The sequence below is a fragment of the Nicrophorus vespilloides genome, unplaced genomic scaffold (assembly GCF_001412225.1).
Source record: "Nicrophorus vespilloides isolate i.1.1-1 unplaced genomic scaffold, Nicve_v1.0, whole genome shotgun sequence".
Taxonomy (NCBI): Eukaryota; Metazoa; Arthropoda; class Insecta; order Coleoptera; family Silphidae; genus Nicrophorus; species Nicrophorus vespilloides.
In genome coordinates this window covers 174,216-193,766 of record NW_017100111.1, presented here as the reverse complement: position 1 = coordinate 193,766, position 19,551 = coordinate 174,216, and the positions used below count along the sequence as shown (strand labels likewise).

The 19,551-nt window shown below is 32.9% G+C and overlaps 2 protein-coding genes across 3 annotated transcripts; both read left to right on the top strand.

Moving 5' to 3' along the window:
* The first annotated feature begins 151 nt into the window (after positions 1-151).
* On the top strand, positions 152-1,259 carry LOC108568481 (SAP30-binding protein). The gene is made up of 2 exons (XM_017929601.1): positions 152-261; positions 327-1,259. The coding sequence occupies exon 2, from the start codon at positions 346-348 to the stop codon at positions 1,177-1,179; it is 834 nt and encodes a 277-aa protein (XP_017785090.1). The 5' UTR covers positions 152-261; positions 327-345; the 3' UTR covers positions 1,180-1,259.
* A 236-nt stretch (positions 1,260-1,495) lies between these two features.
* LOC108568527 (ran-binding protein 9) lies at positions 1,496-17,012 on the top strand. 2 transcript variants are annotated; one of them, XM_017929684.1, is made up of 8 exons: positions 1,496-1,803; positions 12,365-12,720; positions 12,952-13,136; positions 13,524-13,636; positions 13,709-14,254; positions 14,323-14,462; positions 16,379-16,490; positions 16,605-17,012. In XM_017929684.1, the coding sequence occupies exons 1-8, from the start codon at positions 1,611-1,613 to the stop codon at positions 16,736-16,738; spliced, it is 1,779 nt and encodes a 592-aa protein (XP_017785173.1). In that variant the 5' UTR covers positions 1,496-1,610; the 3' UTR covers positions 16,739-17,012. The 2 variants fall into 2 exon arrangements, with proteins under 2 accessions (XP_017785173.1, XP_017785174.1); XM_017929685.1 differs by lacking the exon at positions 1,496-1,803 and adding an exon at positions 2,746-2,826.
* Positions 17,013-19,551: the final 2,539 nt, after the last annotated feature.

Genomic DNA, 19,551 nt, shown 5'->3' with positions numbered 1-19,551 from the left:
AATAAAAGAAACGTTATATAAATTTATTATTAATTAAAGAATGTATGAAACTATGCTAATAAATAAATTATTTGTGAGAGTGAGGACTATTTTTTTTTTGTAATATTGGTCGACTTGTAAAAAAATATATTGTATGTTGCAGTATGTTGGTTGGTATCTACTGGTATCAACATCAACATCAGTTAACTTAGGTTAGAATTTTCAAAGTTAATGAAATTGTTTATAAGTTAAAGTTTAGTTTAGAAGAAGGAGAACATTTTTGTAAGTGTATTATGTTAATTGTACGTTTAAGTTCTAATTTTAACTTTGTATATTATTGTTTTTAGTTCATCTGATAAGTAAGAAATGTCCCACAGTATGGCTTTGGCATCATTAACAGCTACTTACACAGACTCGGAGGGAGAAGAAGATGATATGAACAATGAAGAGAATACTGGGTCAGTGACAGTACATACTCCTAACACGTCCCCAGATAAATCCACCCCAAGCTCGAGACCTTCAACTCCAGTGCAATCAAAGATCACATCAAAGGTAGCCAAATTAGTATCATATCATGATGACACAATTGTTTCTGATGAGGATAATATGGATGACTCGACGGAGACAACAACTGTTATTATTACAGAGGAATCAAATGATGTTAAAGAGCCTGAGCCAATTGATGAAGATGGTATTCAGTTGCCACAGGAGCCAGCAGGTAGTTGTTCAGCGGAAATTCAAGATAAAATCACGAAGCTTTACAGTAAAATGTTGAATAGTTCTCTCGACATGAATGCTGTGATACAGCAGAGAAAAGATTTTCGTAATCCTAGTATTTACGAAAAGCTTATTAGTTTCTGCGGCATCAACGAATTGGGTACAAACTATCCGCCGGAGATGTACGATCCTCTGAAATGGAGCAAAGAGTCTTACTACGAGGAGTTGGCTAAAGTTCAGAAGGCCGAGATGGACAAGCGGGAGAAGGAACGTAAATCGAAAGTGGAGTTTGTATCTGGTACGAAGAAGCAGGAGGATGACTCCAAGAAGAGGAAAAGCAAATGGGATCAGCCTGGTGGTAACTCTATAGGTAGCATAAAACCTGCTGGTTTGGTGCAGCCCTCTTTGACAAATAGCGCTACCGGGACAAAGGCCACCGTTATTTCCGCATTTGGGTCATTGCCAAAGAAGCCAAGGCCTTGACAATGGTGCATTGACTACAAAAGACTATAGTTGTAATTTAATTTATAAATGTTATAAAGTGATATATGAGTGTATAATGATTGAGAAAAGCTATTATGTTAAGTGTACCCATATGAAAATGTAAATATCTGAATGGTAATGACAATATAATTCTGTAAGCGTAGTTTTCATTTTCCTATGTGATATGTACTTTTGAAGGTATCCGTTAGAGGACGCCACAGATTATTACTAGGAATTATACTGGTGGTCAACCTGATGGTAAACAAATCTGATCACCATAGAAACAGTGGTGGTGGTCGACATCTATCAGCTGTTTTTGAAAGCAACGTACAGCGGATCAGAGTGGAAGAGGTTGCGCGTTAGGAGTGCAGTTTATTGAGGTGCGAGTGTGTGCAACGAGTTTAGGAAGGGAAAGGAAAGGGAGTTTAGAAATGGCCGCTGTTAGTAGTGGTCGTGGTGTAATGGATCTGAATATAGTTTTGGAGAACGATGTAGAGGATCTCTTCAAGAAATTGTATCCGGCCGTAAATGAGGAAAAGACTCCGTTGCCACGGGCATGGAGCCCGAAGGAGAAGTACAACTACATCGGACTGTCCCAGAACAATCTTCGTGTGCATTACAAAGGTAAGTTTCAAATTAATGAGAACCCGAACACGAAACCCTCCAGACAGGACAACAACAACAAAAATAAACACTCAAGGTGGATGTGTTATTGTTGTTACGGTGATATCAGTTGTTCGTCGTTGTTCATAGCCAACCAACAAAAACAGTCCGTATCCGTCATTTTCGGAGATTATTTTTATGAAGGGCTATTTTTAGATGCACGGTTGTTGCTTCTGGTTTTCTTTTTTATAGCTGCAGTCTTGTTTGAAGCTCAGAGCTACCTCTCTCTGTGTGTGTGTTTCTTTTTTCTCCATTTTTCCCATGTCATCGACCGTCTGGTTTTCATGGAGCTAAACAAAGAAATCAGCTGATCACGGTGACATGGGGAGACGAGAGCGCGATTATTTTCCTTCTGACCTCTGCACGAGAATAATTTGCTAAAATTGCTGCGCAATCCGTTCCCTGAGCTACTACTCTATCTACTCTTCCTGATATAATTCTCGACGATAATATATGAATTATAATCCCAAGTTTTGGAGATTACGTTAATCAACGTTAATATTTATTTACGAAGGAAAGAAAATGCGTGTGTCGGAAGCACAATGTACATTTTACATGACGTGTATTGTGCTCCAAGGAACAATCCAATTTTGTTTTCGTCGACGTTGTCATTTCCATAGAAATAAGTATTCCAGTTTAGTTATTATTTATTTCCATTGTTACAATCTATATAGGTAAAAAGGAAACAAAAAAACACACAGTGCAATTCGATTGTTACTTGCTACTTTCAGGACGCTTATTTCCAATCCAAGTCGACTGTTCTAATAACAATATAACAGCATCAGTTGCTATGCTGCGTTCCTATGCATAATCACTTATCCTACTGAAAATCATTAGAACTTTCATTATTTTGATGTTGTTTCAGTCGTTGACCTTATTTTTCAGATTTATTCTAAACTTATTTTTGTTTTTTTTTGGTCAAGTTCAATACGAACTTTATTCATCAACAAAACTCTGCAAAATCACGGATTTCTATTAAATGAGGTTAGTGTATAAAAATAGATTGTTTTTCGTTTAAAATAGCATTTATAAAGTCATGTTTTAGGAATTCCTGAAACTCGATGTAGATTACCTACGTAATTAATTATTTCTCGAAAGGTACGAGAGCCAAGGGAGCGCATTACTCTAATTTGTGCTCTAAATGCGAGGAGAAACTCGGAAGGAACATACATAAAAAAAATAAAGAATCCTGTCCTACATCTTTCGGGTTTTAATATTCAAAGTATGCGCGCTTATTATTGAAAGCGTTTCTTTGAGAGATTCAAATTTCGTAGAAGAAATTAAATTCAGTGAAATATTATGTTTCAATTTGACTATGTGTATTTCATTAAATTGTAATGCTCTGGAAAATTAATCAACTGTGAAATAATTGTGTGCGAACAAAATTAATTATATATTTCATGTAACAATTTCCATGTTACGAACAATGACGATATTTTATTGAATATAAATAAATGCAAATATAATTTATTCTTGATAACTATTGGAAATTTATATTATTATAAAATAATTACGTACAATCATTTAATCGCAAAGATTGATTTGATTATTAGCTAAACTAAATATTGTGGTATTCTCTCGTATTTGCTTTCTGATGTCATTCTCTCTTATATGATGATGTTTCTTAAGATTTTCGAGTAATTTCTATATTCGACTCACTGTTTCTTTCCACAATTACATAGACTTTACATCTGCTTTATTTTCAATGAATATATGTATAAATCGTCATATACATTTATAAATTTGATTTCATGTTGTTTCCTCGTTGCCTTTTTTATTGGTATTTCCTGATACAGGTAACCTTGTAGTCAAAGTGCATCAACTCCTAATAATCCAATCTCCGTGGATGCTTATTTTCCGGACGTTTTTCTTTTCGATGGCGTTATTAAATTTATGTAACTCAATTGGATAAAAGTCTATTCATTATATTTGTTTTATAATTAACTTCAATTATATGTGACCGAAATTCGCAGATACAATTGTATCTAATTGAATGTTAATTGTAATAACAGCAAATAATTTAGTACATATTTATAATTGTAATATAACAATATAAATTTGCGTTTAATGAAGGTTTATGTATACTATTGTCCTGTCCTTTTGATCTTAATAATACAATTAGTGTAATTGCCTTTATTGAATTGGGAATAATATATACATATATTTCTATGCGTTCTAATGCAGATGACATTAGAAACATTTTACGTAATAATGCAATGGAACAAAACTAATATCTTGCTGCATTTGTGAAGTTATCGTCTAAGCCGTAGGTCTTCTCATCGTTAAGGCACCCTTATAATAGAGACGACCTTCAATCGCGATCAATTATGTCGCCAGAGCTTTTGTATTGGTAACTAGAGAGGTACGATCAACTTAATAAAAAAGTATTGACTAGCAATTAAGATACTTCATATTTGAATGCGAGTTATAGCCAATTAAATGAAACCTCAACAAAGTGGAATATTCTTTGCATTCCCCAAATATCCAAGTTTCGTATACATCTTTTGGATCCATTCTATCTATTATAGATTCGGAGAAAATCACTAAAATTATGAAAACGAGCGTTATTTTTTTTCGATATTTCATTTTTTATACGCGAATTACAGCCAACTGGACGAAAATACAGCAATAATTGAATCATGCTGCATTTCCCAAATATCCAACTTTCATATCCATTCTATCTAATACACTTTCTGAAATAACACTAAAATCTGAAGGTACTCATTAACTTAAGTTCTTTAGACAATGTTAATAATGCGTTTTTATTCCGTTTTCTTAATGGAAAAGTTGCATACGAAGGATTGCGATGTTCAATGACGTTTTTTTCCTCCGTATTCAAATCCAATTGGCAACGAGGCCCAGCCTATGCGGAATACACACACACATACGTGATCCCACTGAAAAGAAACACCGCGCATTATTCAAATAGGAAGTCGACTAATACGTAACGTCAATTAACATGCGCTCACCGTTACTTTCATATAATACACTTTACGACTTAATAAGATATGTTCAACCCGTCGACATCAGTTAAAGGGATGCAGGATACATCTTTGTTATTGCACTCGTCATTAACATGCACGCGTTAAGTAATGGAAACGAACGTACGCGTCGTTCTATTTATTTTCGCATTGGAAATAACTTTCAGTTTTATTTATTTTTCCATACTTTTTGTTTCGTTGTAATTTCATTATTGCACATTCGCGCAGCATGCAAGGTGGGCCTTGAAATAAGGCGCAACGTTCGTTGATTTACGTAATCCGTTCCGATCATCGCGGACTTGTGCATAATTTAATAACACAATATTATTATTTGTTATTGTCGGTGCAATCCCTTCACCGTTTTGTTGTTGTTATACAACAACAACAACAAAAATACACACACAGTTCCTGTTTTCTTCTTCTGATGCTTGTTTAATCCTTCTTGTAGTTCATATAGTATATTTAGATTATCCCGTTCGTACTTGATAAAATGCAATGTGTTTGTCGGTCGTGCCAGAAAACGTGACGTTTAGTTTATAATCGTATATGCAAATATATGACGGCGTTCACAATAATAATAATCAATGCTACCCTATAAAACATGTTAACTGTAGTATTTTGTACTTATTGTGGCGTCTGTAACCATTGCGAATCGATCATCGAAAATGAAATATTAATGTTCACGCAATTGACTGGTGCGCGTCACTTTCATTATTTCCATTTATAAAAAAAACTTTTAGATTAAATTTATTTATTGGTCGTGTAATTAATATATTTATAACAACGTAATTAGCGGCTGCAAAATAGTCATCCCGCAATGATTGCAATTAATTTTCAATATTTAGAAGTATTTGTCATGCAAATTAATGTGTGGTTTTTGAACTTTTGTACACAAATTATATTTTGATTATTTCCTCCGGTCCTAAAAATATCTAAATTATTATTTAGTATCGATGCGGTAGAAGTTGCACGTGAAAGAATTTTGGTGCTATACCGCCGTTTCTCAACCTTTTCGCTGAGGTCACGTATCATATGTGTTTGTAATTATAATTTGTCCCAATTGTTTATTTCTGACGCTTTGACACAGGTTGGCAGCTGTCAATGCGCGATCTATTATAAATGTAATTTTAAACTATTCAACAGTATGATGATATTCGCAATCACTGCTATCCCACAACAGTATAAAACCAATTTGCATGTGTATGCTTACAGTTTCGATGCACATTTTGCAATAATTGTCGCACCTGTAACGATAATGACCGAGAGAGTCGACCAGGAAAATGAACGTTCACACAGTAAACGTCAGTTTTACGTCATCTTCATTATTATTGTGTGTTTTAAACCTATTAGTTTTTATTTATTTTTAATTATTGTGTATTTACAATTGCAGTTTTTCAAAAGGTAGAAATAACCAATCGATTTGAAATTAATATTTCTTGACGGATCGACCTTTGCTGTACTTCATTATTAGTATTTATCACAATTGTATGCATTTATTTCTATAAATATTTGCAATAAATGTTGTCGGATGGAAATTTACCTTGCATAATAGTGGTGTGTAATACTAGTGTTAATCAAGTTTGTGTAATTACCACATTACCTTTACAATTTAGTAAATCTCATGTTAATCCTCTTATATGTGATGTACCAGCAACAATTATCTTCATGTTATAATTAAGAATTGGACGATAGAAGTAAAATCTGTAAGTTTCGCTCAAGATTATGATCATTTTTATTGCTGCTTCAATCGTTGTAAAAACTAATTTTGGAGTGATTCAGTTTTGAAGTACGATAAATATTCCAGAACATAAATGTAAACTAAATGTTTTTATACGACGTAGTATATATTTTTTTTCAGCGACGAACTACGTATTTTGCGCTCATGTTAATTTAACGAATTCATTAATGTTTTTGTTACTAATTTTAGTTTGAAAGAAACTGTGTTTGTTTATTTGTTCTTTTGCAGATAATAATTATCTCTCACTTTGTTTAACGTTTCTATTTATTTCATTTCCTTTTGTTCAAATCAAATCATAACTATTATTGTTTCTTATAATAAAGTTTATATTGTGTGTGAAAGTTTAGCTTTAATCTTAATTTGTCTGCGTTAAAGTTTCATATGATAGTTGATACGAAATTGAAGTAATTAGTCAAATAAATTTCTGAGCATGTCTTAATCTTTGCTCATCTGGAAAGTTGTAAAACCGTTAATAGCATTTAACATTTTTTTTATCATTCGAACTACGAATATAACTGCGCATTTTCCATGCATAATCAAGTTTCTGTATATTAGTAATCACACCGTACGATACTAGTCATAGTAGCTAACAGTGTTGACTGCAACCTCGTGTGGAATACTTTAAGGCCAATTTTTATTGTAAACGTATTGCTGCAAAGGCCATAAGTCTTTGGAGAAATGAAAACGTATTGTATATTCAAGATTTACATGTTAGAGAAAAATAAGGGCTGAAAAACACTGAGATATTAAATTGGATTTTTAGTAATATGAGTATCCGTAAGGAAACAAAAGAAATAATCGATATCACAGATTGCCAGGATATCAGAATTGTTCTATGAATAGCTACTTCGTTGTGGGAGAAAAAAAACTAAAATAATAAAAGAAGATGAAATCAATAATCCTGAATGTATAGAGAGGAATAACTGAAAATCTGAGTAATTTGCGAGCAAGGTTGAAAATGTCACAACATTTTTAGTTATATAAACATGAAGTGTCCCGAGTAGTAAAAATAAATAAAAACAACTTTCTTTCATTCCACTTGCATCGATTACGCACATTTCCCGTGCAGTTTCCATGGATTCCAATGTAATTCGTTTTAACATAACATGTAAAAAAGTAGAATCTAAAATTTTCTGAACTGCTCTCAATCTTAAGTCTCAAAATTGCGAAGCGAAATGAATAACGGATTATCCAATTATCCTCTCTTTATGAATGCATCCAATTAATCTAATGCATCTGGTCATTAATAACGAATCACCGTATGTTTACTATCTTTTGAAATTACGACGAAGAGAATGAAAAGAGAATAAATTGTTGTTTTTTTTTCTTTTATATATTGTTAATTACATCCTAGTTTGTGTTGGGTCAAAGTTTTTAAAAATACTATTTCTTATAATTACAAAGAAAACGAAGAATGAACACAAAAGCTAAAACTATTTTATTAATCTAGATCCCACAATTTATTATTATTCAAAGTTTTTCTGAAAGTGTTGAGCTACTGTTAATTCTAATTGGGTTTGGAAATACGTCTGAAATATAATGAAAAGTTGTTGTAAAAACTATTTGGACTGATGTTTCGTGACTTCCTATCACAGCTTATTGATTGCACCAGTCCGCATTGCATTTGCATTTATTATTTAGCGTTTACCTCGAAACGTTAAAACACTATAGAAAAAGTTTCATTTTACAGATTTTCGTCTAAAAAATATATTTTTATTCTGTTTATACATTTCTTATACACACATTTTATATAGTATACATTTTTTTGTGCAATGGTTTCCTTTATATAATCAAGTCTCCTTTTGTGCTGTTTATTTGTGTATGGTTTTAAAGTTCTCGATTAGTGCGGTTTCAAAGTTACCCGCACTGTACGAGGTACTTTGAAATGATGGATGGATATATTTCGAAAGTATTAGTATTTGAAGATAAGTTAAAATCAATTTATCTTCAAAAGTTTCATAATATTAATTTACTGATAAAATATTTATCGCATCCGCCTTCTACTAACCCAGTTTGACGTAACTGGAAAGTCGTTATTTCGGAATGGAAATACTAGAAACAGCAATTATACCTATCTATTAACATCTGCTGCTTGAGAGAGATTTTTTCACAAAATTCAAAGATATTACAATGAACAGAAATGAGTTTACTTTCATCTGGAAACTGTTCACATTTTCCCCCCATTTGGACATACATTGAATTTCAGTATTCTCTTCTCCCGGTGCACACACAATGTGGTAAAAACTAGAAAGCGAGAACGTCATCAATCTGTGCTGCGTAAATTGTAAAAATAAATAATGAAAAAACAGCGAGTAACGAGATTTTCATTTCTCGTTACAAATGTGATTACCGTGCATTTGCATAGAAGTTATCAACAAGCAAATGAATAAGATTATGTAATAGGGAATTGAGTCTTCATGAAAATTAGCTGTATCCGTGCATGTTTTTTTTTCTTGCTATTTCTGTGACCTATTCAGCAGATCTTCACGTCACTAATTGCAGTAGGAAGAAAATGTATGTATAGTATAAGGAACTTGTTGTTTTTCTTTCATCTTTTTTTTTTCAATTACTTTGTTAGCTGCAGTTCTTGTTTATTTGGTGTACAAGCGGGCGAAATTGTAATTGGTTTTTGCGAGCAGTTTCCTGCTTGCATCCCAGTTTTGATACGCAAATTTCAATCTGTTTGAAGCTGAAAACGATCTAATTATCTCGTGCACTTTCCCTCGTTACCCTCTCTTTCTGCGTCATGTCGTTATTTAGTTTGAAACCGTTTAATGTTACCGACAAAACACATTTCCAGTAGAAATTACTGCTGGGTTACATCTTTTACTACACTCTACTATTGATTTTAAGTTGTACCATTATTTTTTCTATAATTATTATAGCAAAGTTTACATATGTATTTGGATTATGCCAATAATTACTTATATAATTCATTTTTTAAGTATATATATATAGCATTTTCTAGAAAATAAAAGTACAGTGGAAACGTAAGAGGCAATTTGTGGTTATTGCGGTTTATGTACATGTAGTGCACATAAAAGAAAAGTTGGACACGTGTTGTCTAATTATATAAGCTTTTAATAACTTTTCGTTGACAAGAAAATAATTTCAGTTTTACACTATATATGAAACTGAAAGAAAGTTCAAATAAAACTCAGACACTCAAGCAGCTTTGTTGCCTTTACGAAAATGCAACAGTAAAATATTAATGTTATAAATATTAAAATTGACCAGCTGCAAAAAAATTACGCGCGATTTGCTTTTAAATTAAGCTAAAAGTGACATCTGTCAAAAAGGAAGATGTCAAGATAAGATTGTGTAAAATAAAACTTTTTCATAAAAAATCTGGTAACAGAATTACGTGCAATTTGTTTCTAATAATGACATCTGTCAAAAAATGACATGGACAGAAAGTGAAAAGCGACATACTTTCAATATATTATTGAATTTACTATATTAAATCATCGACGTAAGTGAAGAATTAAATACTGTTGAATAAACACAAAACAATTTACGTATTATTTACGGCAAGATCCACTTTCTGAATGAGCAATGAGATTATCATGGCCATCCTTCCAATTGTTTATTGTTGTCGATGGACGCATTTGCATGGGCGTTTGCATTGTGTACTACACCTGAACACGTGTAAATCATCCTGACCTAATTCTTTGCAAATCCAATATAATATTTGATGGAATACGCGTAAATTAAAATTACGAAAGTCGAAAATAAATTAATGTAATTTCGATATGGATGCAAATGATGCAGGCTTTTGGAGACATCGTTTGAAAACTGTGTACGTTCAGGTGTTAGTTATGAAACGATCGTTGGGAGAAAGTTTGCCTTTCACTCCGTAAGGCTCCACGAGATTTCGGCATTTATCTTAGAATTATTTTCAACTCGTTGGCATGTGCGAGTATTTTTACGATTTCCATGGCATCTGGAATGGATCCTCTTCAAAGATATATTTATTTATAGGAACGGAAGGTGTTTCGGATTTTATCGGGATCAAGGCTGAACCGACAATTACCTATTAACAAATTGCAACGGAACGCAACAATCGCATCGACATCGTTAAAAGTAAATTTATAATACTGCTGGGCTGTGTTCTACCTATAAAATGGCGTTTCGTAATAAGTGTAGGAAGGCGTCCAATGCCGAAGGTTTCGAGAAACTAAGCTCAGTTGTAACATTTCTTCTATACGCATTTATAATTATCAAGACAAAGATGTTTCTAAGTTTTGCAAGGAAGAAAAAATATCTTTAATTTTTATATTGATACCTTTTCTTTTTTTAAATTTTTGTTCTTCATCGTAGCCTTTAGCCCGAAACGAAATGATGGCGTCCTTCCGGCCAATGACTTCTCGTCGTGACCGCCGCAACTGCGTATCATCATCTCTCGGTATCGTTGGTCCCAAACCGTCTAGACTTGCAAAACAAACAGTCCAACCATATACACACCATGGTACTTTGCCCCACGTTGGTGTGGATCACCTCCTCCCCTCGTTTCTTTCCAACTAGTTTTGAACAGCTACATCGTTTCAAGGAAAAAAGTTTGTTATTATTTGGAACAGAAACCAAGCAAAACTTAATGTGTCAAGTGCAAATAATTAGATAGTTACTTCACTTTTTATATTGGCATATATTTTGTAAATACAGCAATAGCTCGTATAATGCGATTTCACCTATATTCTACACTGTCTAGATTTGTTTACTATTTTTTTATATAATGTACTGTTGTGAATCCGGACTATTCGAGGTATTGCTGTATTTATGTACATACTTGTCAAATCATAGCATCTTACATAATTCATAGTTACATAAACTTAAGCAATTTGTCTCAATAAAGTAATACATCTTTTTGCAAATTAATTATCTTTTTTCATCTAATATATGAATTTTCGACTTTATTTACGAATTTTAATGATTCTTATAAATTTTGTTATCTATATTTTTGTTGTGTTGATCTTTGCGATGGAAACTTTGGACGCTTATAAATAAAATGCATCGTGTTGCCATTATGTGATATCCCTACTTTATCGATGTTCTCTTTTATCTATACAGGAATAAATATACTAAACTCGTACGTGATAGCGATAGACTGTAAAATCTTATTGCAAATGTTTACAAAACGAATCTAGACAAAAAAAAGTGTAAAAACCCAATATTTATTAATAGTAAACTAAAATTCACTTGGTGACTAAGACTTTCTGTTTGCTTTTATGCACTAAACGTTTATATGTAATTCCTACTTTGTGCCAATCACAATACTGACAATAATTATGAAAGAAATGGAAACTTTTTTTGATAGAACTTTGTAAATTAATTTATTTTATATTGGAAACAGATTGAAAATCTATCGGACTTTATCAAAAGTAATTAAACAAGCGTTTTTTGCAGTAAACCAAATATTTTTTCATCCCCTTCGAATTTGGATAATTAAAATTAGTTACTTTTTCGTCAGAATACATCATTAATTATAATTAAAAATTACGACGAATTATTTCATATGAATGTATTAGATGATCGCATTATTATTATTCCGCTCTGAACATCAAATTGTGGAACCTTCTAGTTGGAATTTTCTTATCAATCAGTATAAGCCTCTCAAGGTTATCGTGGCAAAGTGTTAAAAAGTGCTGTTAAAGCATGATTCAATCATTGACATTAAAGAACATTAAATAAAACGTTTAAAGTTTTATTCTATTTTTCACTGTTGTTTTAATTCTGAAGTGAAATGATTTCCTTGTATATATAGTTTATATGGTTTTAATTCAGTTTTGTATTTTGTATGTTTCAGGACATGGTAAGACGCACAGGGATGCTGCGAGTGTTCAGGCGACCCATCCGATACCAGCCTCGTGCGGATTGTACTATTTCGAGGTGAAAATCGTGAGCAAGGGCCGAGATGGATACATGGGCATCGGCCTCTCCGCTCATGGCGTCAATATGAACCGTCTGCCAGGATGGGACAAGCAATCCTACGGTTACCACGGCGACGACGGCCACTCGTTCTGTTCTTCCGGGACGGGACAACCTTACGGTCCAACCTTTACCACCGGCGACATCATCGGTTGCGGGGTCAACCTCATCGACAACACATGTTTCTATACCAAAAATGGGCATCATCTAGGCACAGCATTCACAGATCTACCTGTAAGAAAGACTACAAATACATTTCATATTATCATCATCATCAAGCAATAATACGTTTCACGAATTGCAAACTTTCCTTGCTTCCATTTGAAACACGAGTCTCCGCATAATGTAATTATTTGACAAAAGTAGCATTTTATCTCAATCAGAATTTTCTGCATGATTCATAAAGCTGTTTGAATCATCAAAGTTAATACTTAATTATTTATATATAAAGTTTTCTTGTTTCAGCCTAATTTATATCCTACAGTAGGTTTACAGACGCCAGGGGAAGTGGTGGACGCGAACTTCGGACAAGAGCCCTTTGTGTTCGACATTGAAGATATGATGAGAGAACTCAGATCTCGTACCAGACTCTCTATCTACGATTTTCCAGTGCCCGAGAGTCAAGGGGAATGGCAAGCCATATTAAATAAGTAAGACATAATTAATGAATTTAACGTGCATTTGGGTTGTCCAAGTCGTCATGTGTATGTGTGTGTGTAAAACTAGATAGTAGTTAAAAGCGGGATCGATATAGCGTGGAAGGTCTCGGCTCCGCATTAAATTTTAATATACTAAATAGTTAATCTATTTAGAGATTTTCGTACAAAGACCGTAGATTAAATGTTACGCTACTTGTAAAACGTTGGAATCGTAATGCCTAAATTTAGGTATATGTGAGGAATTGTAAAAAAAAATGAAGTTTCATTTATTATTGCGATATATGGTTCGTATGAACAATTAGTACGTTCGTGCGAAATTAAAACGTTTTTTTTTATTATGTACGTTATCTGAACAAAGATTGTATTTCTTTGTTACAGAATGGTCTCAACATACTTAATACACCACGGCTACAGCAACACCGCCGAGGCTTTCGCGAGCATAACAGACCAATCTTTCAATGAAGATATTATTTCGATAAAGAATCGACAAAGTATGTGGTTTTTATTCGAGAGAAATGTTTGAGGGATGTAATGAATACTCACCATTTCGTTTCGTGTTTCAGGAATTTTAAAATTAGTTTTAGCTGGTAGGATGGGCGAAGCGATCGACAAGACTATTAGAGTTTATCCAGGGTTATTAGAGAACAATCAGAATCTGCTTTTCATGCTCAAGTGTCGCCAGTTCGTCGAGATGGTCAACGGGACGGACGTGGAGGTCTGTCCGAGACGCAACCTGGGCGTGTATTCGCCTACATACACGTCGCCCAGCAGTCCCATCCAGACGTCCGTCATCCAGTCGACGAAGAGCTTCAGTAGCAGCAATAAGACTACGAGTAAAGTGGAAGAACTGAATCAAAATAATGTCGCCATGAACGGCAGCAGCAACAATTGCGCTGGCGACACACCTGTGATACGGTCCGTCGAGGACGGAGACGTCGACATGGACCTAGGGGACGTGGGCTGCGACGTGCAGAACGGCCACGGCGGTTCTTGCACGAACGGCAAAGCCAGCAGCAACGGATACCAAAATGGCAACAGCCACCTCATTAGCAATACCGCCATCGGCTGTCTGGGACAGGAGAACTTTGACAACGAGGACGAGGAAATGGGTTAGATTAGAGTTTTTTTGTTTGTTGAGCACTCTTCGAAACTTGATGCGTTTCATATCATGTTTCAGATGTGGACGCATCGCCAAATCGGAAGTGCTGCAAGCCGGCCGTAGAGAGAATCCTAGAGTTTGGTAAGGAGTTGTATAGTATGAGCCAAAGGTTGTCCAGCGAGCAAGGCGATAGTGAAACGAATCAAAAGATGCTGGAAGTAAGTGACAACTCTTATTTATATCCATATACATACTACTACCTCATATAAAAAAGACAACAAAGAAACATTAAATATTCAGTTTTAATCGATTACATTTTATATGTTAAAATGAGAGTTTTAATGTAATTTCAAGGATATAATTCTAGTATGAAAGTGGGATGGTTTTAAATCAAATTAATATTGAATTGAAGGAATGTTCGAAAAAAAGCATAAAAGTTAAATACGTGATGAACGAAAACGGATTTCATGACTTTCATTGATATAATGTAGTTATCTTAATCTTGTAAGTAGTATAATTTATAAATGGAAATTAACTTTCTATTTTGATAATAGTTATGCGAATAAGATTGAAATTTCCATAGACTCGGGACGCCTTCTATCGGAATAATCATCAACATCAGCGTTTCTTAACCTTTTTGTCGCTGTGAGCCAATATTTTGTTGACATTTTGACACATGGTGACAGCTGTCATTTCGCGACATCAGGCTAACTTAAATGGTGTAAATTGAGAATCTAAAATAAATCAAATGTTTCACCTTTTGAATGTTCATTTGATTACAAGTTTTGCTTAAATTTTCTTATCGAAACAGAAAAACATATATATGAATCGACGAAAACTGCACATTTTCTGTTGTTTGTTGTTTTGTCTAAAATTATCGTTGCGTTTGTTATTTCCGTTATCGTCCCACAAACAAAAATCTGGCTAGAGAGAGAGAGAGAGAGTGTTCTTAATAACTGGTGTTTCTTTTTATGCAAGTTACCTGAACGCGAGTTCAAGACTTCCGATATGAAAACGGTACTTGTAACTTTGCAAATGTTTTCCATTTTGTTTTATTTGTTTTCGTATTCATATTAGTACGTTTATTGCATCCCCCCTGCATTGTTTTCTATTCAGATTCATTATTTTCTAGCTTCTTCCAATTCAAACAAAAAAATAATAAATATGCGACTGCTTCATCTGCCAACCAACACTATTGTTTCGCAAACGTGAAAAGATATACAAAAACAAATGCCGTTGGGTTTTCGCTTCTGTTGTTGAAATAATGACATTTTTTTTTTGTTTCATTGTTGCTGTTTCTAGAAATATTTTAATATCTTCGCAAACTGAGACTTTCACTTGCAAATGTCTAGTTTGTTTTGTTGATTAAATTTTATTAAATATTGGGTTGTCCGAAAAGTTCGTGCCGATTTTTCTCGAAAATTACAACTTATAAATTGATATTTATATACATACATTTTTAATTGGTGCCTATACCATTTGAATCTATATACCTTTCTTCATCTTAAAAATAATGCCATCCTCACATAATTTTATAAGGTTTTTACCTGAGTGGAAATTTGGTGAATACCGCGTGTGGACTAATACAACTTAGTCTAACTACAACAATTTTTGTGGGGTAGTAAAAGAAATATAAGGGTTGGTATTGTCGTGATTTTTATCTGTTAAATTGTGTGAATTTTTTAATATTTTTAATATATATGTGTCTTGTAGTGCTGGTTATTCTCGATCAATGTCTTCATTTCATCATTGTTACTCTAAACTTCACACAGTTTTTTCAGCTAAAACAGAATATTTCTCGGTAATAGAAAAGTATCAAAAGTATAAAATGTACTTTGTTTTCTTCCATTTTCAAGACTGACACAAATCACTTGATTCGAACCAAAGTTTTTTTTAAAGACGGTTTAAAATGTAACATTTCAGAATATGATATAGTTGGTATTTATCGAAAATCGACACGGACTTTCATCCAATAGATGCAGTATGTTTTTGTATGCAATTGATGGAAATTTTGTTGGTTGGATGAATGAATGTTGCTTCTCTCCTGAATGTTGAAACAGCAGAGATGCGCTGTGCAAGATCGAAGAAAACTAACGCTGATCGTATGGTGCGGTGTGTTTTTCTTCTGTTTTAGGATGCATTTAGTTTATTAGCTTATTCGAATCCGTGGGCGAGTCCTGTTGGCTGGCAATTGGATCCCATCCAACGAGAGACGGTCTACGCCTCCCTGAACTCAGCTATCTTAGGTAATGCCTTGTTAACACAAGGAGATTGATTGATTGATTTGGTGACATTTATATATTTTCATCGACGATGATGATGATGTTGGCATTATTACCTGGTTGAAATTGGTGTTTTAGAATCTAGTAATAAGCCAAGGAAGCCGCCGTTGGAAGTGGCAATGGCTCACGCGCAAGAGTTGGTCTGTTTAATGGCGTCCGCTGGTCTTGGGTCAAGTGCCTTCGCCTCCATCACAGATTTATTGGAGCACTGATAACAAAAGAAAAATCATCCCAAGCCAACTCGCCCATCCCAAATCCCACGCCCCCCTTTTATCTACATTTAATATAATTAATTATATAAACAAATACAAACAAAAACAAAATACAAAAAAAAAAATACAATTATAAATATATATATATATAGACTGCCAGCCCGAGAGCCGACGTAGTTATTTCTATGCCACCACTTGTCATATGTCTACAACTAAAAAGAGAATACAGAGAGAGCAGCACGTTTACAAATTTAATAAAATTTCTTCAATTATCGAAACGGATTTTTTTTTAAATAATACATCAACACGATTACTTGATGCGAAAATCGTCGATTCTAACGAAATAAATTTTAGTAAGAAATTTTAATAATTATTTGCTTTTATTTAAATAAATATTAGATATTATACAAATTTTAGTTCATTAAGTTGTTTTTAGAATTACGTTTGTTCCCATTTATTAAATTTGACAACATTTTTTTTTTAAATCAAGTCCTCGTTTCCAGTTTTTTCATTACTTTAATTAATATTGATATTATTTTATTTTTAAATTTATTGAACATTCTTTTTTTTAAATTATTGAAATCATTTAATTTGGTTTGACAAAGAAAAAAACGACGTTTAATAGTAAAAAGAAACATAAATGTTATTTTAGAAATTTATGAATAAAAATTACAATTATACCAAAATATTGCAGTCCATCCATAATTATTATAGAACTGATACTGTTAATGGGATTCGAGTCGAAAGGACTGTAGCCTTAAAAATATTAAGTATAAATATACACGTAGTATTAACAACAAATGAAACTTAATTATTTTTTTATTATTTTAATTTTTGGAAATTTAATTTAATTATTTTTTGGTATAATCAAGAGACATATGATTAAGTAATTTTCACTGCTCAAGAAGTTGTTTCGTGGTGTGCGTGGTGACCCCCGCGGGCTTTTGTTTTACTTTTCCTTCTTTTGTTTTTCTTTTTTTGCATAGAAAAACAAGAAAAGAAGAGAAATACATTTATCATCTTCTTCCCGCATTACCTGCAGCAGTAATCATGGGTCGTTGTAATAACATTTACGTTTACTTTTCTTTCTGTTAATGTGTTTAAATTAGCTTTAGTTTAATTATGTAAATAATGTTACTTTCTTATTATTTTTTTGATTATAGATATTATTATTATTATTATCAATAAACATAATTTAAAATATTATTATTTTGTTTCTTTCAGTTTCTTTTTTTTTCCAGCGTTTTCATTGCTTACTCTGATTTCGTGTCTCGCGTAGACAATATTGGCAAGTGTTGGCATATTTCGAACTCTTTTTTAAACTCTTGTTGTTTTTATTTTGTTAAACAGAAATGCAGAAACTTTCAAATTTGCATCTGCTGACATATCTAATTTTTTCTTTATCATTTTGATTGTGGTTTCTAATTTGAATTATTTTTCTTAAATTTGTTTGTCGGGATTCATTACAATTTCCGAGCGATCGAAACGCATCCAAAAACGAAACACTTGGAAATTGACAAATTTCGTAAAAACATCATTAAAACATAGGATTTGTATTAACGTTGAGATTTATGTAAGGTAATGTGCTAAGTTTTTGAAATACGTAGGGAGTAGAAAAGTATAAAAAGATCATGATTGATAAATTTAAAAAAAAAATGTAAAAATAAACAATGTGAAGTAATCATAAAAGATGAGTAACGTATTTTATGTGCACTAGCACTAGCTTGTACGCATCGTTGCAAATGTTTGGTTCGTCTTTTATCCACGACTCTTTCAGCGAAGAAGAAAACTGTCCTCATTAACCGAAACTTGAACAAAATTTAATAACGATTATCTTCCTCAGGTTAAGCTATTATCTCATTAATAAATGAAAAACTAAACATTTAGATTAACAAATAAAATCGCACTTTCATCAATGATTCAAGTAATAATGAATAGATTTGGAAATACAGAATTGCTTTGTCTGATTATATTCAACAGTGGCTCCGTTGTAAAGGATATGGCGGATATATCCGCCGCATCTCAGAAAACTGTTATTTCTACACTTTTTCCCCATTGTATGGACAAATCATCATCAGCGTATGAGAATCACTGATTTTGTATATTATAATTAGAGAATTTCCGTAACATACAAACAAAAATTGAATTATGATTGAAAGTTTTCTTCACCGCTGATCGTTCAAGTGAACACAGGATGAGCTTTCGAACGTTGCAATTGAGTTTAAATAATTGTGATAAGTCGTTAACGATTGTACCGAGCACGTCTTTGCGGTCGACATTAGGAGGATCGTGTTAATAAACTTAAGCAAAAGTTGAGATGTGTTTGTTAGCGGATGAAACCAATTGTGTATGAAAGATGAAAAAAATGGACCGCGCTCAGAATCAGAATTCAGATGCAATACGTTTATTGTTGTTTATTTTGTCAATTCGTTAAACAATTTGGTTAATTTTTTTTTGGTTGTTCAGAAGAAAATTATTTTTTAATTGATACACAAAGAGGACTAAAAAAGAAAAACTGTATAATTTTTTAATTTTTAAGAGTACATAATTATTGTAATAATGCGAATTTTTGGGCGTAAATATATTTGACATTTGATACAGAATTAATAAACTTATAAGTTTTTGTAGCTTTATTTCTACATGTCTTTTACATTTAATCCACATTACATAAATTCACGGTTTTTTCTTACCTGAACTATTTTTGTTCTTGATTAAGGTACGTAATTATTTTCATATAATTAAGATCGTAAAGGTAAGTAATTTATGTGTTGTTTCAACTAAATTATTTCACGTCAAAAAAGATCTATTTTGTT

Coding starts and splice junctions, on each gene's coding strand:
- LOC108568481 (XM_017929601.1), top strand. CDS start 346: ATGTCCCACAGTATGGCTTTGGCATCATTAACAGCTACTTACACAGAC.
- LOC108568527 (XM_017929684.1), top strand. CDS start 1,611: ATGGCCGCTGTTAGTAGTGGTCGTGGTGTAATGGATCTGAATATAGTT. Junction 12,721..12,951: donor CAGCATTCACAGATCTACCT/GTAAGAAAGACT, acceptor TTCTTGTTTCAG/CCTAATTTATATCCTACAGT. Junction 13,637..13,708: donor TTCGATAAAGAATCGACAAA/GTATGTGGTTTT, acceptor TTCGTGTTTCAG/GAATTTTAAAATTAGTTTTA.